The sequence below is a fragment of the Osmia bicornis genome, chromosome 11, assembly GCF_907164935.1.
Source record: "Osmia bicornis bicornis chromosome 11, iOsmBic2.1, whole genome shotgun sequence".
NCBI classification, from domain to species: Eukaryota; Metazoa; Arthropoda; class Insecta; order Hymenoptera; family Megachilidae; genus Osmia; species Osmia bicornis.
The window spans coordinates 4,201,859-4,226,506 of record NC_060226.1 but is presented as its reverse complement, the minus strand read 5'-3'; the positions used below and the strand labels follow the sequence as shown (position 1 = coordinate 4,226,506).

Genomic DNA, 24,648 nt, shown 5'->3' with positions numbered 1-24,648 from the left:
ATTTAAGATGTTCGCTTAGATATACCGAGTCATATAGCTTCTTACTGTGTGCTAATATAGCTATGTGAGCAGCCTTGTAATTTTCAATACAGCTGTAAAAAGTTACAGCCGTCAGTAGATAAATCAACGCTTAGTCAGACAGCGGCAAGGTACGGTTGCGGCTGTTCGAAAGACAAGATTAAACCCCGATAAAATACTGGTACCTACATTAGTTTACTATATTAGTATCCTACATTCTCGCTATTTACAGAATAACTATTTATTTATACTTCTGAAAAAGTAATCCTAAAAGTTGGAAATATCAGATGTAATTAAGAACTGAGGTTTTTAAATAAATGAACTAACCATAATTCCCTTGAAATATAAATTAAGAGATACTTTTTTAAACTGCAAAACTGCCACCTCAAAGGGATTCAGTGAAAAGAAATTTTTCCTTTAGAAATCAACAAGTACTCCTTCAAAATACTTGAAACCTCTCGAAAGTCCATTTGAAATTACACTGGAACATTTTCCCACCCGGCTGTGCAAAGTTAAACCAATTAACAAGTGCAGACCGCTACAAAGGGTTAGAAATACGCGGTCGGAGTGTTGTTTCCCAGCTTCCTGCAATAAGAACGTTAAATTGCCCGTTAAAAATACGAGCAGCTCTCGCGCGAGCAACCAGCTACGGAGATTTATTCGATTCATGGGACGCTCGGATGTATTTTAACTACAAGTGTCGCGTTCACGTTGGAATGCAGAGCGGAATACAGGGCGAGCATTATCCAGCGTGCATGTAATGGAACCTGACGCAACCGACGTCGTGTTCCGTCGTTTCAGTACCCCCATAACCGTGGCATTCGCTGACCAAACAGCCGACATATTGCGTGTACTTTACGGGATGATCGGGACATCCGGTGTTAATTTTTAATCCCTAAGCATTTGCGGCTACGCTCTCGCCGAGAATAAAGGACCTGCTGTTTCGCAGCTGATACAAGCTTCATTTCCACAACGATTACTTCGTTTTCCAATTTAACCATTTAATTATTGAATTCTACTAACGACGTAACAGTATTCTCTCTCTTTCTCTTGCATTTTTTTTTAACTTTTCGATTGTATTATTTTATAACGAGGAGCACGTGATCGGTACAATGGCAAGGGTGTTAATAATCATCGGAAACATGGGACTGTGAACGACGCACGCGTTTCTACGCGCATACTAGTGTTGTGTTTTCCGGTCAGCTGGTAATATATCAGAGGACGTGTCAGACCCAGGCCAGCCTTCTATCATCGGTGCAACAATAATGCGAACAGACGAACGATAATAACGAGCCGTGTCTCCATTATCCACGCGAGTTGCCTGACAATTTTCTAAAACAATTTGGATTTCTAATCAACCCTGCAACGAGGAAACAGGGGGATGTTTTCATTGCAATTAATTCTGTTCGATATCACTTTTTGACAGGGAACTTTACGAATTAATTTGACCAGAAAGACGAGAAATTGAATTAGCAATCGAAATGATCGAACAGAATCAATTAATTTACCACCCTGAAGCGAGCAGGCAAAAAAGAACGAACAAAGTTCGTCCCTGATAAAGTGTTCGAGTTCCGGCGGACGATGCCGGGAGAAATCGTTTCCACGATGCCTCTGTCGTCGTGGCATCGTTCCCTGAGGTAATAATCGTGGAGTAACTGCAACGACGCGACGAAAAAATAAAGATGGTCCGCGGCCAAGAGATTAAGCGAGCAGAAACGGACGACTGCGAGTGGAGAGGAAGAAAGATGAGGGATAAAGCGAGAACCGTGAATCCTCCTAGCAAATAAAGGAACACTGAAGAGACGGGTCGTCGCTCGATCAGCTAGAATTTCGTCGCGCAACTTGAAACGGAAATGGAGCTTTCCTTTTCAGACACTTGTCTCTGATTCTCTCTTCTCGACCGACCTATCATGCTATTCCTTTGACAATTTTCTAAAGGAAAAATATAATTTTGTTTTATAAATACATAGAAAAATATCTTCTGTATCTTTTACAATTTTCAAGGGGACTTTCCTTAAAGTGACTTATTTTGTGCTTTTACTCCAAAGGGGATTGAAACCGTATTGAGTCAAAAATGAAATGCCACACCATAATACCTTGGAGAAATAATAGCGGAAGAGAAATTCTAGGAAAGAAGTATCCTATATCTTTGATTCTATTCAACTCTATTTTTTCCACCCTCGCAAGACCGCCAATTGCAACATTAACCCTCTGAGTGCGGCTGTTCGCGATCTTCTATCGTCGCTTTCAAACGCCACCCCTATTAAGCAACCGCACCCTCATCCCTCCTCGTTTTTACTTCGATCCACCGACGGATGCCTCTGAAAAGTTTTTTATTTCTCGGCTCGAACATGGAACACTGGATTTTATCCATCATCCCACACCCTTCTTCTTATTCTTCCCTTTTTTCCCTCGATTTAAGCGTTTCCACAAATTCCCTTGAGCAGCGCGGACCTCGAAGTTTGTTCAGCGTAAAATTAGGTGCCAACGAGAGAGATCAAACGTTCTTTACAAATTATTGTTTAAACATATTCTTGTAGGAAATTACTAATTTTCAAACTTGCAGTTGGTCAGAGTGAAGAAGAGAAAAAAGGAGAGAAGATATACAAACGAGAAGTTCAGTTTACACGAAGTTATAATGAGGTATATTACCGGCTTCTCTAATGCAGCATGCGCGTTTATTGCACGCTAGACGGGCGGTAATTTTAGTAATAGACTGGGAACACTGATTTTATAGAGCAATAACTTCCCTTGATAGAATTATCGAGATACCGGGCGTGATGCGCAGCTAGGGGCTGCATATTTGTGGTGCATTTTGCAAGCAGCACGCATCAGCACTGATTTGAATGGAAAGTTATGAGATTGCTGCTCGTAATATTCGCAAGGAAGTCGACCGCGATTCTTGTTCCATTTCTACCGTTAGTTACAAGATACTCTGTAGAAATTTAAATACGCGATCAGTCCATGAAATGTTTAATTTATTCAAACAATACGTGCCAGTGATTGCGAGCATAGCAACAAGGACACGACAGGAAATGATGCTCTTCCGGTTACCCTAGAAAAATGATCTTGAAACGTGCTTCAGCAATGAAACGAGCACGAGACGTGTCCTGTAAGCTTATACCTGTTCAGACACGTGTCGTCTTCGTTCACCTGAAGATCCACGAAATATTCCATTTCATAACTTCAATCTTCGATGAAAATTAATGGTCCTGTTAAATTTACCCGCGATAACACGTCCATGAAATATCTGGCCGACTGGGCCAGGTGTTAATATGGCCGATAAAAGTGTGTTTCTAGAACGACACTTCGTTGATGGACAATCGTAATTCTCTTATCACGTTCCATGGTTCGTTGTTTTATGATCCACATTTGGATCGTCAAATCGTAAAGATCACCGAGAGGAACGGGAATTACCTTAACGTTGACCTCTGAAAATTTTGGAAATGTACAAAATGTTTGGTATTCGAGTAATTTGGAAAGAGAGAGAGAGAAAGAGAAATTGCTTGACTGCGATGTCTCTAACGACATTCAATCGAGAAACAAACCAGCGCCGAGTTTGTCCTGTTTTTCTTAAAATATTTGTTCAAATGTCGCGCAGCTGATTTGCCCTCCTCATTTACCGTCGATGGAGGGCTGAAAAACTTTTGTCTGACCGAATTTACAGTTGCTTTACGAGGAAACACAGTTTTCAAACGGTAATGCTTGTTACAGTTTCGTGGAGAACTTTTCTTGATAAATGGACCAATTGTTTCAGACTTTCCGGATAAATCTTACCTCCCATAATTTCGGAGTATATAATAGCGTGTGCTTGCCGAAGTAAATCATCATTTTGCAATTATCATGTTTGCAAAATTTTCTTCCATTCAATCTGGAATTCCCGAGAAAATTCGAAAGAATAAGCACCGATATTTTGCGACCGACGCGTTGACAAATTGATTTTGAATACGCGAGCCATTACTCCCAGCTGTTTTCGTTGACACGTCGACTTCTAAATGGCCATCCGGGGAACAAAATGCTGGGAGTAAAAGAGCCGGGCACCCTTCATCCTGGAAAAGCTTTATCCAGGTAATCTCTCTCGTTATGTCCAGGAACTTTACGATGTCCCTTTCGCGACGGTGGAATAAAAATTCTCGATCGTAAATCCGACGGTCGCGGATGGCGAAGTCGGCCACACAAAGCGCAAGCAGAAAAGGTGGTACAAAGGAAGCGTGTTCGAGCAAGCGTGGCATTAAATTTCTCAGTTCTTGCCGTTGCGCTCGAAGAACGAGTTTCGCGATTTTCCTACGCGTAGAAGACACGCTGTTCTGTCTGTAAAACTAATTACGGATCCACGTGGAACTGGCGCGAGCAAGTGTTTCACGATAGATCTCGAGCGGAAGATGAGACGAGACGGCTTGGAACAATAGACGTTTCCTACGAATGAGGAATATATTATTTCTTCCGGGTACTTTGAATATTTCTTGTACTCTACTTTGCAATTCTTGCTGTTCAAACTTTTCCGCGAGTCTTCTGTTTTGCATAAATAATTTAAGAATATTTTTTCAACATAAGTATTTAACAAAATTAGAGGGTGTTTCATGCAATTGGACGAAGCTACATTCTGAAAAACAGTAAAGTGCAATTGCACTTAAAAAAAAAAATTAAAATACACAATTTAATTTTGCATAAGTCGATTGCTTGCTTTTGTGCCCGCTGTAATAAACAATATTAACACTTTAAAAGAAAAATATATAAAAAGTATCTTTCGAATATCTTTTGTAATTTAAAAACTGCACGAAAGCGTGAATAAAGCCGTAGAGATAAGAGGGTGCTTAAAGGTAGGTGTTATTAAAAAAGTTAAAATATCCCATAAACTATATCGTTTTTTTTTAATATAACCGTACCACTTTTATACGTAGGATAATCCAAGCAAACGATTTATGCAAAAGAAAAAAAAATTATATAATTCCATTAATAAAAGGGGTGCATTTGCACCTTGCATACGATGCGAATTCAATATTAGTTTAATCTGCACGATCCTAAAAATTCTAATAATGAACATCGCGAACTTTGATCGTTTTTTTTGTTAATCCAGAATGCAAATTACGTGATTGGTGATAGAATTATGTTCACGAATTAGTGACAATACTTTCTAGCGTGATGGTGTGAAGCTAGTTCTATAGGTCAGTGACTCTAACTACATGGTTCGAACATAACCGCAAGTACGCACGATAAAATGCGTGCTACATTGATATCGCGAGTACATCGACTGTCGAGGGTAAAGTTCGAAACGACGACACAATTCGAGAACGATTTCAAACGAGAAGAGGGTAATAAACGCGGAATCGATCCTCCGATCGACCAGTCTCCTTTTCTCATCGAAACGAAAGATCGTAACGTTTTATTCCCCGTCGCTTTTGATTCTGCTCGAATAGAGATCGTATGGAAATTGAGCGTGTCGTTGTTTCCATCTCACCGAGGCTTAGTTCTTTTGGAACAGTAATTTCAATTTGAATTGATTGACTGAAAGAAACGATTCAGGGATTAAACAATGAAATACTAAAGTAATCGAATTTCCGATCTGCCCTTCTCTAAGAATCGAGTTTTAAACTAAATAATTCCGAAGAATTAGAGTTTCAGTTAACTCGTACTTGGAGCAAACCCAATTTCAAGTCGTCCGATATTCTTAATTAATTAAGTCTTCAATCGGCTAGACTACAGGATGTTGAATTAAAGTTTAACTTGATTAACTAGTTTGATTCAGTTTGCTTAAAAAATGAACTTGACCGATTATATTATATTGGATCCCTCGATTAGTATTATAGATACTGGCTAATATTTTGAAGGCTATACTTGACTCATCACTATTATTACAAAAAATATTAAAAATGAATTCTACTATAATGTTTTGAACGATCGTGACTCGCTTTTGCACCCTTTACCTAAAATTCAAAATGCATCTCATATGAATCATCCTGTATAAATCTGAAAGAAATAAAAAAGGAAGGTTCCAAAAGAACTGAGCTCTCAACAGGGTATGCGGTAAATGTCCGTGCTTGTGTACGATGCAGAATATAATAATAATAATAATAATCGTGTAAGGGTGGTTTAAATAGATCAGGCATATCGTAAGTATCGTGCCCACCGTCTTGACGTAGTTGACGGTCTCGGCGGTCGCCTCGGTGAGGGCTCTTCGTAACCGTGATCGTCGGACCTGCGACAGCGTACGTGGACAGAGAACGACGCCTTGGGCGCCCTGCATACCGGAACCAGACCCAGAACCGGAAACGGCGCCGAGTATCGTTGCCGTGGGCGGCGGAGGTGTCGTCGGTGGCATTGTCGTCGACGACGATTTGCACCACCACGGGAACTGGGCGTGGTTTTAGCACGTTGTTATTCCACACAGTATTCTTAGCATACAGGAGGCGCGAGGGTGGTTACGAGTGCAGTGGTTCACGAGTGAAAACATTATCTATGGTGGAGGGTTACGTTGAAATCACCAGGGAAAAACCTTCGACACTGTTTTACCGATACTAACGTTCAGAATATCCCCAAGTATCATAACCATTGCCCGTTCGTTACAACAGACTCTTGTTATATTGCCTTTTCACCATCGTACCACACAGCCTTACCCGCGGCGATATAACGAGAGTCTACTGTATTCACGCGGAAAATTTTGGTCTCAGTACCGATAAAATAGTGTCGGTAGTACGTTTTTTCGGTGATCTCGATGAAACCCATTGATGATTCGAATGAGACGAAACAAGGTGTTTCTAACAAAGGATTCGTGAAGGTGATCGATACTTTGGAAGAGGAGAGAAAGCGTTCGTGCGAAAGTGATTGTAAGTCTGTGTAGTTATGGAGATATAATTTAATTTGAATTCATTCACTGATTGCTTTGGTTCGTTGATTCTGGATCGATCATTTCTCGAAATAGTAACACACTGGCTACAGGGTTCTCCATAATCATCGATCAGAATTACAAACACCTTCTTCTGGACCTTGTAGTTTCATGATGATCAATCTATCATCTACCAGAGTACCGAGTTGTCCTTGTGAATCATTGATGTACAAGGCGATTCGTCAACAGTCATGACTTCAAGCAACTTGTGAACTACTTGAAAGATATTTCCAACAAAAATGGAAACATTCTTCATATAAAGTATCTTCTATATATGAAAATTTATAAAAGCAAAAGATACTTAAATAAAAAATTAATCTGAAACCAAAATTGAACAAAAAATAAAGCAATCACTCCTTAAAACGATGCAACATGTCTATTCAAAATTTACCACGAAAACAAGCAATGTTACAAGTATTTAAAAAAAAAAAAAAATAAATCATTCATTTTTCAACGAATCGCCTTGCAGGATCGCGTGAAAGCCAGAGCCAGCAAGAGACATAGACAGCCAAGAAACGAATCCGAAAAACGAGAAAATCTAAACTCGATTATCTCGTTCCTGAAGGAATCATTCTCTAGGCCAGTCTTTCTTTACTCTTCGAACCCGGGATAAGGGTGGTGTCCACGTAAGCGATGGCACTCGATGATTCTTTCTAAATCATCTAAGCCGAGCACTACGTTCGGCGCAAAACTACCAAACTAGACTAAAAAGGACACGGTTTCGGCTAGAACTAAAGATCACTCGGGCTGAATTCTGGGGCGGAGCCAGGGGGGTTGGAGGGAGAGTGTTGGCGAACAATCGAATGAGAAGCTAGTCGAGGGTGGTTCGCGGTTGTTTTTCCGGGGGGGTGCAAGGTGGACTCCGGTGGGGTTGACCCGGTCTGCCAGCAGCTCGACGATGCAAAAGAACTCTGCTAATGGATGATGCGAGCAGATGGCGCGGCAGATTGATGATGTTATTCCTATCGCGTTCTACTTAATGCTCTACCTTAATATCTAAGGTTGCTGCGGTTACTAGAGATGGGATCCTCAATACTTCCGAATTTAAGGTAATGAGATACCTTTGCATTGGAATTTCCTGGAATTCGATTTCGATTTTAATCTTTCCTTGAAGAAAAAACAATACAAGAAAAGGAGGTCCTCATTTGCCTTAATATTTCTGAGTTACTACACCTATTTCAAACGACACGAATATTAGTGTTACTTTCAAAACGAGTTAATTCATTCAGAAATTAGTCAATTAGGTGAGTAACCATCGAGTATTAAGACGAACAGAGTGTCTCCATTTCCATTGCTATTTCTCCTAAGGAAGTCTACCATATTGAAATTCATCCCATTTCTAGTGGATACTTGCTGGTACAGACGGATACATGGGAAGAGAATGAAAGAAATTTTCTACTTTGGGATAGAAGAAAGTTTATGGACTAACGGTGCTGTTAAAAGGATGACTGTGTCGTGTGGAAAGTTGTATCGTTGTTGAACATTCGCTGGTTGATCGTGGATACCTAACTCTAATCTGGTCGAGCTGGTCTGTCGGACCACCAACTCGATAGATGCTAAGCCGATTGGCTACTACTAGCTATGGCTTAATCATCGTTGTCGAGAAGCTTTCGCTATTTGCTAGAAGTGTTTGTATCGTTTCGAGAGCGTTCGATCGATGGATTATTAGAGTTTCCATGGGGAATTTGTTTCGAGAGAGAGCAATATTAACTATCGTATTCGTGTCGAGTGGAATTTTAACCATAATTCTCCTGTGGCGTTTTCTGTAAATACGATTTGTTACATATGATGGATTACATGCTATGTTTTGTTAGATATTTGGAGAACCTATCGTTCAGAGATTTCTTTACTTTTTCTATTCAAAATCATCCTCAGTAATATTCCTCGCAGTCAGGGTTATAAATCAAAATATTCTGCACCAGAATTGTAGATTTTCTTCTTTTTTTTTTTTAATTAACCGATCGAGTTAAGACTGTAGCGTTAAGAGCGTCATGAAAGCTGTTCGACTTTCATCCTCACTCATAAAAAAAAATCTCATCTAATCAATTACCGAAGAGAAAACAGAAGGGAAAGTACCTTAACCAGGAAGGATTCATCAAGTTTGACAAACATAGGAACAGTTCGCCGAGTTTAATCTCCTAAAGACAACTGGAAGGTCGTCCCCGCCCCAGGAAATCGACCAAAAAGATAAGCATCGTTGTTTCAGATACGTCAACATGACGAATCGAGAGAAAACGAAAAGAGGGTTCGCACCGATAGACCACTCAAGTGATAAAGGGAACGGAGAGGTTTCTCTTGCGGCTACGACTCGACTTTTTCCTCTGACAGCTGACTGTTCAAAACGATATTACTTCACCTCTCTCTTTTTTTCATCTGAGATCCTGTATAATCGAGGGCAATCGAGGTTAACGACTTACCAGACACTGATATCACCTTTCTAACGAATAGCTGTCGAAAATGAAAGTTTTTGCAAACCCGAATTCCAAGGGTATTATTTTCTATCTCTCTGTCTTCAAGATATTTCAGCCTTTAGCGAAGAAGAGAAATTGTGAAAAGAAAATTTAGAAAAGCTCTAGACATAATTAATTCTTCTCAAATTCTAAGCATTTGACTCGCGAAGATTGTAAATCTGAGAATCAAAGTATTTTGCACACTAGGAAGAATCGTAGGAATACGAGAAGGAGCAGCGTGTTTGGAAAGTGGTGAAAAGTTTTCGTACACAGTTTTCCTGACCCAGCTCGAATCCTAAATATTTGAAACTGATGCTCGCCCGTTCCTGAAAGTGCAATACACGCGGAAGTTTCGCAAACACGACGACGTTTGCCGATGATTTTTGCGATGAAACATGCACTGTAGAATGCATGGAGAATGTTCGCCAGCTGACTAAGCGAAAAGTTGAAATGTTAAAAAGAATCGAACGAATGTCTGTGTATCTCGTTCGACTCTTTTCAATCAGTCTAACTTTTGAACTTGTGATACAATTTTCTTTTTTTCAGCGACAACATAAAAATCTTTTCTCTCTAAACCACAGCCTCTTCGTTTACATTTTTTTCTTTTATAAGCTAAGTATCCGACAAACTCCATCAACGAGAACATAAAAATCCCTTTTACACGAGCTGGTGTGCTCTCGAAAAATCCTATGCAACGAGCCGCGCTGTTCGAGGGGTATAAAAATGGCTTGAGAATTAATTATTAACAGCTACAAGGGAATACAATTTCACCGACAAGGTTCGATCGAAAGTAGTCTTCGTTGGTAACCTTCGACGTTGAATTATTTCTCGAAGCAAGGATCGTTTCACGAACCTTAAACTTTGTTAACGCGTTGGGTCATCGATGAGCGATGTCTCGAATCATTAGACAAAGTAATTTTAACCTGAACAACGGATGAAAAGAAGTTTCGAAAAGCTTCGGGTCAACATTTCAAGTGAAAGTAATCGTTCCTTTCTTTTGATTGTTTCTCACTGACGATTAAACGACTCCTTTCCTTTTTTGTTTCTCTTTGTCCGTTGATGAATGCCTATCGGGACGCCCGAGGATAAAAGAACCAACTGGATGGAACTGCCATTTATTTTTCTCCGATCCCTTTTAATGAGAGACATTCAGCCGGGGAAAGGGAAATTGATATCGACTTCCTCGTCCTCAGCAAATTGCCAATTCTCGCTCGTTATATTACCTTGGCAGTAAACGAACGTTTACACAAACGAATTATGCTGTTGATACAAAACCCTGTACATTCCTCGCTTATTTTATTCGATAAAATGGTAATTCGCAGGGAATTAAGTAGATTAATTGTTGATACACTGGGTGGTAATCAGGTTTAACGCTAGAACGACGATATCTTTTAAAACGACGATTTCATCTCATTAAGGATCAACATAATATTTCATTTTCAATTTATCTTCAGTCGATGCGATTTCAAACATAGTCCATTTTTGTAACATCAATATACTTAAGTATCAGTCTTAAATTAAACACGATTGACATCGAGAAAATTTAATAACATTTAAAAAGACAGCATAAAGAAAGGGTTGCTGGCATCTCAAAATTATCGCACATGTATTGCAAGGAACATTAAGAAGGTACATTGATATCTCTTTAAAAAAGGGCGCATACGTGTATATGTATGTATATTGTGTGTGTTTCTGGAGAATTTTGTGAATATGGGAATAATCGGTAAAATGTACTTTTAGGTGTTTAACTCGCGGTCGTCATTAGTGAAGGGTAATGTTCAGTCTTGAAAGTAGTAAATTGGAATTGCTTGTTGTAACTTTATTAGAAAAGGAGTTGGGGACTACCTTGAAACGTTTTTGTCCGACCTCTATACAACGTAAAGTTTCTTCACGTTCTCAAACTTTACTACATCGTTTATCAAAAAAGAAAAAAGAAATATATAAAACTTTTTAATCCGGCGAAGTTCGATTAAAAGTAATAATAAAAAAATATATTTCTCAGGTTTTGTAAATTTGTTAGGTGTTGAAAGTATTTTTTATATAATTTACGTGAGATCTTTACTCTATCCTTAAAACAATTTCATAGTTTCATAGTTCTTTTGAAGTACAGGTGCCGACATTATCGAGACACGTCGTTTGCGTTTTTCATCACGAACGAAGGCGATTCGAATAAAAATCCAATCGGGATCTTATCGCGCCTAGGATACGCCTAGGAGTCGCCTTTAAAAATATCCCGATAGATTTCACGGCGAAGACGAAAAAGAAGTTGGCCGATGTGGGGCGTGCTTGAGATCGTCTGCACGCGATAAAAACGTAAAAACCGCTGTCCTTGCTTTTAAAATCCTGGATCCCATTCGCTTCATTTCCCAGGATGCGCTTACACGGACAGGAAACACGTGTAACGTTCCAGATTTACAAGGCGGATCGTCGTTATGGCCGCGTCACACGAAAACCGACCGGAGATTCTTTTACTTTCACGCACCGAAACCTTCGCGATTCCATGTCGACGTACAATTCAGCTTTGTTATTTGAAGGCAAGCTTTAAGAAAGCGTCGAAATGAGTTTGAAACTTTTTTAACTGAGTTATTGCGGTTCAAGTTTTTCTTTCAAAGCTTTATTTTAAAAAAAGAAGCAAGTTTCCCCTGAACTCACGGTCCATAGTGTAAAGCTGTCTATCCGATATTAGTTTTTTAAAACAATACAAAATTTGTAATTCCTATTTGATATGTTTGATTTCATCCAAAATTTTGTTTATGAAATGTAATGATTATTATAATAACGATGTAATAATCATTTTTATTAACTTTAGAAATTGATTTTTATGGTTGGTAGATTGCATTAGTAGTACACTATCGAGAACAATTGAAATTGTTGAAATAGAAAAGGTAATATATCCATTAATCAGTCAAAATGATTTTAAGTAGAATAGGTCAGCCATAAGTCAGACGAGAGGTTCGAATACAATAAAATGATCGATAATCTTCATTATGAAAGTCATAATTTTATTACCTCTGACATTTTGAACGAGACAAACCCTAAAATTAGCTCTACATAATTATTAACAATTAATTATTGAATTATTTAACAATTTGATAATTAGAGATTCATCAATTTCAAAGACTAACTCTAACATTTAGTAGATTATATCAGCAGAACAATATAAGAATACTGAAATTTAGGAAACAGCTTTCCAAGAACAATTTTAAGTAGAATAGGTCAGCCATAATTCAAGCCAGACGTTGGAATGCGTGAAAAAAATCAATAACCATCCACTCAAAATTGAAAATGAAAAATTCCTGACTACTCTAACAAGACAAACTGCAAATGAGCTCGATATAATTACTAAAAACATGACAGTCTCATCAGCCTCGGGAAGATTGAACGCCCTAGCCAATTCGTCTCGAGATAAAGCAAAATTAACAGACACCACCCGGGCTCTAGTTGATTCAAGCCACTCTAGAAAGCCTCTTTCGACCATCAACTAGAAACAGGGATAAAAAAAGAAGTAGAAGAAGAGAGCCATTCGTTGCAGAAAAGAAAAAAAGTTCCCAATTACCCCTCGTGTCACGGCTGCACGTCGCGAACCTTGATTCCATGCACGACATGTCGGAGCATGATTATAATCCGTTGGCTTCCGGCCAAAATCGCGTACAAAGCACAGAGCCCCTCTTCCATCCCTTCGGGCATCTATACGAGATACGAGGAGGTTTCGTCGCGCCAAGGAGAGATAATTAAACTAACAATGTCGAGATCTCACTTGCTCGCTGCTTCCTGCCTGCCTCCTCTTCGCTTCTTTTGCTCGCGTCTCTATTTTTTTCTCCTTTTTTGTCCCGGATCTCGTTTAATGACGACGGGAGATCCGTTTCGTGCTCGTCAAGGATCCCCACTCGGGAATAAGCAAATTACCACTTTTTTTATTTCGGGACAGCCGGAACAGCCGAACGTACGCGGACAAAAATTTTCTCGTCACTTTAGACTTTTCTCACTATTCTAAACTGATCTAATTTTTCTCTTTCCTATTCCATATTTTAGCAAAAATATATTCACAAATCCTAGTAAGTCGAGAGACAAAAAATTAAGAGATAGTTTGAAAATCATTTGCCAGAAATATTTTTTAATTAAGCAGGATTTTGAATGGTTTTCTATCTATCCCAATTAATTGTCTCGAGTAGCTACGTACAATGACTAATCTCATTAATTAAACCATGATTAAGTCTTGTATAAAGCTCTGGTGTTCCCCTGTGATCGATCACTCGTGCAAATCTCTACGGAACTCGTGTGGTTTTTGCGATTTCTAGGTGCACATTCCTCCCACGATTATCTTTCAGAAGCGAATCATTCTCTACACACGGTGCCATCTACAACGAGGAACGTTACTAGAAGCATTGTCGTCGAGTCTGATAAGCTTCTTATCATAAGGGGCTGCTTCTAACCCTCTTTATACGCGTCTGTCGGTATCGAGCTTCTATTCTTCAAGGGTAGCTTCCAACTGATACTTCAACCCTTTGTTAGGTGGCAGCACCGGTTTTGCTTCGACGATAAATAAGTTTGTTCGTGAAACGAAATTTTTCAAACTCCTACATTCGAGAGAGGAAGATTCTTTCTAGTAATAATTAAATAGAGGACCACTGGTTATACGCGTAAATATCTTCAATGGCATTAATATTTATAATAGTGATCTAAGGAAGGCTTCTAGATCTACCCTTGGTACAAAAAATATAATATTCTAGAAGCATGAAATCCATATTTTATCCAATTTTAGAAACTGTAGAAATGGACCTATGTCTTGGCTCTGAACTTCCAAATTCTATATCCTAACCCGACGAACGGTCGTTCGATCGCACGAAAAGTCTGTACTGAGGGAGGAAGGTAACGGAAACGAAAGAGTAAAGAAAGGAAAGGGAAGAAACACCGACGGTTGTTCGAGCGAGCACGCGTGCGAAGCAAACAACCAAGAACACCAGGGTGCCGGTGTTTCGACGGGCTGTTCAAACACGGAGGAAAACACGGAATGCAACCCGAGTTGGTGCAGCAGGTACGAAACGTGTTCTGGATCGCGGAACACCGATCGTATAGATCATCAACGATACAAGCAAGATAGGCAACGACACAGCTGAGCCTAACAACAGTACGTTTTTCGCTTTCTTCCTTGCCGATTTCGTGAACTCGCTCGCGCGAGGAAAAACCTGGACGCTGAGATGAACATTCGGTATTTAATTTTCTTGAATTTTAATTTTCAAAGTAAAAGAATGAATAATTTTGTAGTAAATTAAAGGAAACGGTTAGCGTCCAGGTTCTGGTAGTATGCACATCGCGATAAGCTTGTACAAAGTGGAAACGGACATTGAACACAGATCCAAGGTGAAGGGTTGCTTGTTTGAACGCAGTGGAGCGTGTGTGGAATGGGCGAAGGGTGCATGACAAAACCATTGTTTGATCGGTAACGGGGCTTACCTGTCGGAATTGTCGAATGCCGCCATTGATCCGCAATGAATCCGCGGCGATGCCAGCAATTCCATCTCCTGGCTCGCGTAGCTGCCGCAGGGAGGCAGCACTCGGCGTGGTGCCTGCGTGTAGAGGGCAACAACATCCGGAACAACAGCACGCGGACGCTTCCGGTTGCGAGCTTTGCCGTATTATACGAGCGCTCGGCGACGTCGTGACGAGAACCGGCGGCGGGGGTGCCTGACAAGGGCAACAGTGGTGGCCGCTTTTCACGCTTTCTCTGTAACATAAATCGACAAACAGCTGTTATCGACAATTGTCGATCAACAGGAATTCCGCGTGTCGCCAAAACATTTCCTTTTTCCCGTGTTTCGGAGAAAATAACATTTCCAGTAATTAAAGATTCTTGAAATTTCAGCCAATTATTTGTTCCAGTGATTAATTAATTTTTGAATTCCAGTTAACGTCTAATAAACTAAGTAATATTTAAGGCTAAAGTATTATCGTCCGAATTATAATTTAAAATAATAAAATTAATTGCCTTTGACCATCTTGATAGTATGCAATAACGAGACTCTGGAAAGGTGCAACAGAGTAAATTTAATACGAATATTAGTGCTCGATGATGCGACGACATTATCGCGGACACATCGATCGCGTTTGGTCGCTAATGAAATTTCGTCTAGCAAACAGAAGACGGCATTATCGATTCCGGCATTGGTAGTTAATTATCTTATAGAACCGGTAAACACGTCGAATGTCAATAGAACTATCGCCAACAATACATGGAGCATGTAGGTAAACTTGTACAATAGCCAGTAACTCTATATCGACGAGTTTCATTGCGATATATCATATACATTGATATAGCCAGGTGTATTACGTATTAACAGGTAACTTAACGAGAAAAAAAAGGTCTCTTCGAAGTATACTTAGAAGTGCAATATCATCAAATTCGCGTGTCACCTTCTTTTGCATCTGAGAGAATTGAAGAGAATTTTTCAAACACTCCGCAAGAAAGCTTCCGTTTCTCTCAACTTCCTCGAGAATCATGAGAAAACCGAGACACTTCGTTTACCCAGGCCGCTTCAATCCGTGTCTAAACACTCAATTTACGAAGCAGACGTTGCCCAAAGGTAAAACCAGACGTACAAGAGAGACCAAGAAGGGAACAAAGGGGAAAAGAAGTGGAGTAGCTCAACGGTAGAGAAAGGCTTAGTGTGAGCCCCGACGGAAGTACTTAACTAATTCGATTTTACTCGCGGAATGTGCTCGTCTATTGTGACGACGATGCTCTTTGTTCAACGTCTTTGTCGAACCGAGTGCTCTTGACTTAGAACGTTGCTAATGCAGAGAAAGAGAAAGATGGATGAAAGGGAGAGGCTGAGGTCGTTGGCAGTTGGTTTCGTCGGTAATAACGCAATTAACGCCAGCTAGTCGGGCTTTCAACCGAGGTCTTCGAACGATTAACCGGAAATCACTGACTTGCTACTTCTGAGGAAGAGTTCGTTGCTTCGTACTTTGTTCATCGATCGCAATTCACCCTTCTACCAGAGGGTATTTGCACGATTTAAGCGCTGTCGTAGGTGTTTTGCATGGTCGCCGATTTAAATGTAATCGAAACTGCAATCATCTGTAACGTTTACTTCCTACGCGTCACCTATTTTCTCTTACGAGCTGTGCGGGTGTACTGTGTACTCTCTATGTCATTTTTTGCTCGGTTTTATAGGAAGTACAACATACGTGGGTGGTGTGAAACCATTTGTTCGTTTATTCTGAATCAACTGATGCGATCGATCTTTCATCCGGATCAGTTTGTTTGCACACGGTTCAATTGTTATCGCTTCGTCACGTAGGACGTGTAACGAAGTGAAGCTATGAAAAATTACAACATTGGAGTAATAATTTTTGTATAGATGAAGAATGTTCTGGGATTTGCACAGGTCAACTGTGCTTTATGACAAATTTGAAATATTTGACACTTCGGTGTCAGTAGAGTTGATACTCTACTATTGTCGAACGTTCAATTCGTAAATCAAGCTGTAGATCTCAGTATATCACGGATGGTTTGCCTCGTACGTTTCAGGGACAATTCGGCTCCAATTAAAGCGGCATTCGCTGGTCGTTTCGTTAACGAACTAACGGCGATTGCCTGGAAATATTCGCGTCCCTTGTTCGTTACCTTGCATAGTTACCCAGTGGATCTGTAACTGGGAGCAATGGAAAACGCGGAAACATTTGAGAAGCTAGACAGCAGGGAACGTTTCGATTTATGTAACTGGCGAAGTTTCAAAGTTCAGACAGAATTTCGAGGAATCTCAAAGAAGGATCGCAACAGAATGAACTGTACTTTAATTGTACCTACTTGCGATACAGCCTTTGAAACAGAAGAGGTTATTTAATAAGAGCAATTTAGTCTAGTTCCATCAAATTTGCTTGCATTCGCCTCCTTTTTCATTGGTAGTCCCTGGAATTATTATTGCTAAATGGAGATTGTGTTCTGTCGAGGTTGGATTATATTTGAGGGTAGGAGATGAAAGGGATTAACCTTATTATATTTTGTATAATACCACTATTAAAATGAAAAAGCTTACTAAAAATATTAACAAATAGGTAATTTACTTTGTACGTAACATTTATGAAGAGTCATTTTCAGTCTCGTTCAGAATTTTCTTCATAAAATACTATTAACTGACTTAAACCGGATTTTATGTAATTAAACTTTGCAGTCTATGAAATCCCTGAAAATTTTCATGTACATTCTTATGCACATAATAGTAAAAGGACACGAAAAGGGTATTAAGGACATACTCCCACTTTGAAAGACTACAAGGAAAATCAATTGAGAACTATGCTTGAGAAGCTGTTCAATTTTGATAAAAAATTAAAATTTTGCAACCGAAACGCACGAACGATTTTTCAGTGAACAGTGCAGCAACAATCAGATTTTGATTCACCTCCTTTGTGTTTAATAGTTCGACCGAATTTCATGCATCCAAAAAGGGCTTCGTGCACAGTTTTCAACGCAAAGTGTTAAGCTCCGACCCCGTTTCGAGATCCAGCAGGATCTAGCAACCCCTATTGCAGATACTGCCAGTTATTTCCTATTTCCAAATCCGTGGCAACCCCTATTTCCTTGTACATCGCGAAACAAAATGCCACGCCATCGGAAGAAACTATGCTTCGAGATATTTCGGGTGAAAGCGGTTGTATTACAGCTGACACATCTTATACCGTGAGAAATTTGCAAGATGTAATTAATAACGGAGAAGAGGGGTTGATGGATGAAGGTTAAATGAGATATTTGGATAGCAAGTGCTTCTGAATATACGAGGTAATGCTTCGTAAGGTTGAATAGAAACGTATGTTGTACTAAATAATCGCTTTTGCAACTTCCTGAAGATGCTGTTTCACGTCTGAGAATATTCAAGTTAAGCTGACGTTTCTGAATATAACTTTCGGTTTCCTATTGAAAAATATTAAAATTTTCTTTTCTACGCGCTTTAACGAAATATTTAATCGCGTTTGTCGTTAAAAATAGAAACCAAGAGACTACCAGCAATAAGAAAGTTTTTCATTTCTTGCATACAAGAACAAACATCCTCTAGGCGTAATAACTGTCAAGCGTAAAGATCATAAAGTTTCCACGCGGTGGTAAAACTGTTCGAAGAGCAACGAGCTAACGTTATTTAATCTCTGGTGATTTACGCCCGGCCAATAATTTATCCGGTCGTCGTAGTTGGACTCGTTCAAAGTCACCGATGCGACACGCTACAACTCGTCGGTGTATACAAAATATCCTGGCCCTATTCTTGGTTACATTGCCTCCATATATCCTTCAAGGGTCATCTCACGCGGCCAACCGAGTGAACTTCTATTTACGCCACTGTATCTCCCGATTCATTCTCTTACATTACTTTTCACCCTTCGCCGAGGAGTCATCCTCGACACGACAAAGTTGGGTAGAAATTTTTAAACAGAAGACCGACGCGCACGGCACGAAGGTACAAAATTCTTTATTTCCAGAATTCTTCCTGCACGTCTGGTTTGTATGTTTTCAGAATTCACGGCTTAAGAATGCTGCTTGGAAATGGTACTCTCAACGACAGCATCGTAAATCTGGCGGGAGAGCTAATACAGTAACAATGAGACGTAAAAATGAAAGGTACAATCCAGTGCCTTAAGACGCGATAAATCAGTGACATTTAGTATAGTGTCTAGACACGTACGATCTGTCAGGATTATTCTTCTGACAACGATGCAACCACTCGTCGAGCTTAATGCTTCGTCAAAGATTTATGGCCAGAGCGTATTCAGGGTAAGTTAGAACGCAGAAAGTAGCATGGAATTTTCATGAAATAACATGGTTACAAATATAACAATCAAAACAGAAACCAAAGTAGCCTAATGAATTAGGATCTTCTATAAGAAGACAACGATAGAGAAGGGTTAGATTAGATTTCCCTAGGAAATGAGAGGCTAGATTTAAGGCCCCCCGAGACAGGGCACGTTATGCATGGCGGGGGAGGTTCCGGTGTAATATGTACAAGGTCCCGGAACCTCTCTTCAACGCCCAAGTAGATTGCCGTGAGATTTTAATCAGTAAGAATCTGACATCTCCTCCCTCAGGGTATGTCGGGGGTGTTATACAAGATTTTCCCACATTAGAAAAAAAAAAGGTTTTTCCTAGGAGAAATTGCTACATAACGAAAGAGAACCCCGTCATTTGTTATTTTCAAAATTCAGAACTTCGAAAAAATCCCACTTACCTAGAGACGCTCCTTGCCAGGTGCAGCGCCGAGGATGGCGCCAACGAGTCCCTACGATCGCAACGACACCTGTGCTGGTGGGAAGTTTGCCTGGACCGATAACCAGCGGGTACAATCGGTTGTTGGACTTGCGTTTGCGGCTGAGGTTGCGGTTGTAGCGGCTGTAATTGAGGCTGGACCTCACCGTCGAGTCTGCAATGTAGCTCGATGTCCGGTACCGATCTGGTCGCCGGATCCTCGGTGGTGCCGCTCTCCTCGGAGCCGCCGAGGCCCGAGACGGACAACTGGGGCGAGGCAACCAGAAAGGTTGCTCGATCCTGTCGCGTGAGCACCGGCTTGCCCTGAGACGCCGCGGCAACCACGACCGGAGGGGGTGGCGCCCTGCTTAGCAGGGCGGCCGTCTCCTCGCTGGAACCGTAATCGGTACCGTTCCCACCCTCCTGAGAGCCGACATTGCCGTTCGTGTTCATCTTGCGGCCGGGTTCTCTTCTTCTGTCGCGTCACGTGGCCATTTCCTGGAACAAACACGATACCAGTGGATTTATTTACTTTCATTCTTGCAGAGAAAATTAACGAAGATGAATTTTCGGTCTTCTAAGGTTCGAATGGTGGTTGAAATAATTTAGAGTAGAAACTTTGCAAGAAGGAAACTTGCTTCGCAAGCACATTCAATTATTATTAATTTAATGACAATCTTCTTTGAAAACTAGAGACTAACTCTATTTATAATTAACGAAATTACCAATTTCTATGAATAAACGACCTCGAACCCAGTTCGTGAATACCGCAAACATTTTTCCAACTTCAATTCCTCTACCTTTCATACGCGTTTCCCGAATGTGTTGCTGTTGAAAAGCTGCTCAATAAGCATCGCTCGTTCGACCAGAACACCCACGAAGTTTGAATAGGTTGCTATTTACATACAACCCCGTTTTACTTAGCTTTGTATCTGGATTCGACACGTTCGCACATCCTGGTAAATAATTGAACGAGTTCGCCAATGTTGTTAGCTCGGAAATGTCAAGACTTCTAACCTTTGGTACGTGCGACACCTTTTTTATTCATAATTAAATTACAATAACTATCATTCCGATAGAAGATCATAAATCTGTCGACATTTATTTGTTAGTGGATGAAAATGATAGACTGGAAAGGCGCGTCGCTGTCTGATACAAAATTTCTACATGCGAAAGTTTTAAGCTTCCACATAGCAGCATTTGCATTTTCTCGGCGAGGAAAGTTATTTTCGTGCTCGATGGAAAAGTAGACGCAACACGGGACGGTTACAATGTGGATAAAACATTCTCTGCTTGCTTCTTCGAAACGATCGGAGAATTCTGCTTAGTTGTACACATTAATTCCTTAATATCCGGATTTTCTCTTTGCCGCTTGGAAAATGATCGATTCTGATTGCGTATAAAGTACCACTAATACAAATTTCAACATTTTTGGTGTTCTATTTTACGACCGATAAGATTTTCACGTTTTCCCTGATTTCTTTCAAGATACACAACTATAGGAAAACTTCCTGGAAAACTTCCTAGATTACTTTCTTGCAAAATACGACCTCTCATATATCCATTGGAAGCGTACAAAAGCTCACGCGATCTTATAAAACTATACGAACCTCTTTAAAGCAAGGAATGTAGACAGTTTGGACTAGGGGACATTTGCTCGAACTTCTTTCTTCCTAAATCTACAGAGAAGTGGATGTCGTTGGAAACAGAGCACGTTGTTTCACGGTGGTTTAACAAAGCTGAGAAAAGAAGAACTTCGTCTACTGTAATTTCGTTACGAGCTTTTATCTTGCAACCGAGTGCAATGTCGTCGCTAATGTTCCTGAATTTTTCAAACGAATTCCGATTGTGAAAATATTCTCTCGATATGAGAATTCATAGTGGGGACGAAATAAAGAAGACGAGGCACGATCGCGTTCCAATTTTTCGTCAATTCCATCGCGTTCGAAATTCGCGTGCGGTTAGCAATCGGCAGCGGCGCAAATTGCGCCCGGTTTGAATCGTGCCAGCCATTTCGAAATAGCTAACTGTATTTTTTTTATTCAGCCTGTGGAAACGAAAAAGACCAGCGGGCTGGCCGTCTGTTCATCCATTATTCCTCATTTACGTTCCGTGAATTGAAGGCAAACACGAATTTCATTTACATGATTCTATGACGTTGTTCGCGCCCGTAGTTAGAAGCGACCATTTTATACCTTCTCTTTCGCATGTCTCGTGTAGAATATCAAAACAAATAGTGAATCGTTATATGAATCAAAAATATATACTTTCGTTTAAAAAAACGCCACAACTTTACTATGGCGGAGGAAATAAAAAATGGTAATGGTACGCATCCGCAAGTGTTTTATTGAAATAAAAGCTCTCATTTTTTTCCCTACTGACGCCATCTCTTTGGTGTTTAAAAAATTCTATTAATCATACAAAATATCGTCACTTTTGATTGTTCTGTCAGAAATCAATGTTAAGAATGATATAGAAATCTTCTTATCGTCGAATACGACATACGGTGTTCAACAAAGAAAGAAAAGGTGAGCGTAACGAAAGAAACCCCACATTCACCGAGACAATTTCCTCACCTTTTATCGCGCACGGCTTCACAGCAAAGCCCCGGAAAAACGGTTACGCGCGGGAACGCTTCTCCTCTGTTTATAATATTGTCACGACGAAGCCGTACGCATTAGCGTCCGGGTACTACCAAAGCGTGTCGCTCGTTTGCCTCCGAGCCTATCCCGTCACCAAAATAGGTTCCCGTGTATTTGCTCAAGTGTTCCAGCTTATTCTCGAGCAACTTCGTTAAATGGCTCGTGGAAAGCTCGCCACGAACCGTCTTTGATCAGAGTTTATCGGTAACAGATGTTTCTGCACCCCCTTTCTGATCTTCAACTGAACTGATCGATTCGATGAAAGATTGATGCCGAACAATTTCGTTTCTATTCCTTTGGAAGAAAGAATAGTATGTTGGACGAGATGGTCAGACTATTTTTGAAAACTTTAATGCTATCCTAACAATTGAAATTTACAGATTAAAATAAGGCTCCTCCGGTAAGGAATCTGACGCGAAGAGAAGCTCAAATTGGTCCTGTTCGTTCGCGATGGAAATTCGAATCGTTAGAAGCCTCAGCCTCCTAAGGAGGCTCGTTCGTAACCAAGGGTGACAAATTAATCGTTGAACCAGAGAATCGGCGCCGCTTTGATTCGCCTCGAAGCCAATGGCAAGAATATTCTTGGAGGGTGCTCTTGCAAGGCATTATGGAACTGGGACACGTAAACGCGAAGGACAAGCGTGCCGGCACACCCGGTTTATTCGTTCGTTGTCCATTAATTAAAAAGCTCAAAGCGCGGCCTTCGTTTTCGAGCGGTTTCGAGAGACGTTGATCCGCGGTCATTAGCAACTTTCACGTTTCACCTTCTTTGTAAATAGACTTGAAAAGTACGAATGATCCTTTGCAATACAATTTCGTGGCTTCCGTAAACAAATGAAGATAAGAAGAATTTCGAATCAGAACGTTTATAATTAGATTTGAAAATTAACCTTAAGATAATAATTAGTGCCTCGACGTGTCTTACAATAAAGAGGTAGTTATGATAGTTGAAGGAAACCTAATGAACGAGTTCAAATTTCTGACAAAGAAGATTTATATCCTCAAGTATGCTGTTTGAAGCTCTGTAGAGATTAACTTTCCACCGTTGGAAATGGAACAATTCCTTGAACTCGGCGCTCAAAGATCTGTGGTAGAGCTACGAACACAAGGTTTGGCAAAGAACGAAACGTGCCGGTAATACGGCTAATGAGCACATTCCACTGGCTTTCAGAACTACTAATTAGGTATCATTGCTTTCGTGCCCGTGTCACGTTTCGGTATAATAAAGATTCGATACGTTGATGAATGCATATGTCCCATACATACAGGAGGCTTGGGAAGTTTCAAAAAATTTCAAATCTCTGCTTTTTTCGATCGACCGGCTCGTTCCGTTCGAATTCTCGAAATAAAATCCTTTTCAGCCATTCATGGACAATAAAGAGAGCATTGCCCCAGGGGTAGATAACGGCAGTCACGATCGTAAAGTAGTCGTAGACGAGGAACCGGAAGTAAGGGCAACAGAATTTCAAGCGATAGCACGCAACACAGGTGTTGCTGTAACAACAGATGCCTCTGACCGAGTCTCGTGACTAGATAACAGACCTCGCCTCTGTAATATGTTTCATCCGATCAATAGGAAATCGACGATTGTTAATTGGAAATCGAGGTTTTTTCGAGCCATTCGGGTCATTGAATCTACAGACGTCCTTGCTAGTGAAAAAGTTCAAATTTTATTGGAAACCCCTTTTTCCATCTTTTCTACCTTAACAGTTAAATAAATATAATTCTACAAGTTAAAATATCATTGCAACCGGTGAACAAGAGTTCACGAAGCAAGTGCGGCAACAATTAAACCGATCGAATATCATCGTTTCTATTGTTCACCATAGTGGAGGCAATTTCGAGCAGACACCATCTGGAAAGATACCGATTTCAATCTCCGTATGGAGGTTTGGTTCTATGGAATTTCGAATGTGCAATTTAGCGAGCATCTGCCGCTACAGGAATTTGCTCTAATTAACGTTCGCCACTATCAAGGATCAGTGGCACCTAATTAATGCGTTCTAATACCGCGAATTGCTTGCAGCTTCGAATGTTACGTGTTCCAACGGTAAATAACAATTTCAATTAATCGACGACGAAAATATTCGTGGGAAAATTTTATTTTCTGTAAAGAAAAGCGAGGGATTTTTGAAATTAATTTCGCGTGGAAGTTTGTCTCGATTGAAATAGCGCGTCTCCTAATTCCAATGATTAAACTTGGAACGAAGCTTGACTTATAAATCAGATTGTATTAATTGTAAGTTAGATTTAGTTTCCGTTCCTGCGCAACGAACTACAAGGAAACTCCTATGGATCCTTGTGCTTCCAAGTTGCAAACTTTTGTATTTGCATACCGATGTTTCGAGAATATATTTCATCTGTTTCTCGACCGTCTATCCATACGAGTATCTGTTTCTAATAATTAACGACTTTGTTTCATTC

At 40.3% G+C, this 24,648-nt stretch overlaps 1 protein-coding gene across 2 annotated transcripts in view; it reads right to left on the bottom strand.

Annotated features, from left to right (window-relative positions):
* Positions 1–24,648, bottom strand: part of LOC114878955 (small conductance calcium-activated potassium channel protein) — a 129,197-nt gene that overhangs the window by 75,057 nt on the left and 29,492 nt on the right. Inside the window, exons 2-4 of one of the 2 annotated variants that reach the window (XM_046287719.1) lie at positions 19,566–20,080; positions 14,806–15,076; positions 6,146–6,370 (exon numbers count right to left, since the gene is read on the bottom strand). In XM_046287719.1, the coding sequence (XP_046143675.1) occupies positions 6,146–6,370; positions 14,806–15,076; positions 19,566–20,035 (966 nt within the window). In that variant the 5' untranslated portion in view covers positions 20,036–20,080. The remainder of the gene's footprint in view (positions 1–6,145; positions 6,371–14,805; positions 15,077–19,565; positions 20,081–24,648) is intronic. The other variant, XM_029193349.2, reaches the window with a different exon arrangement.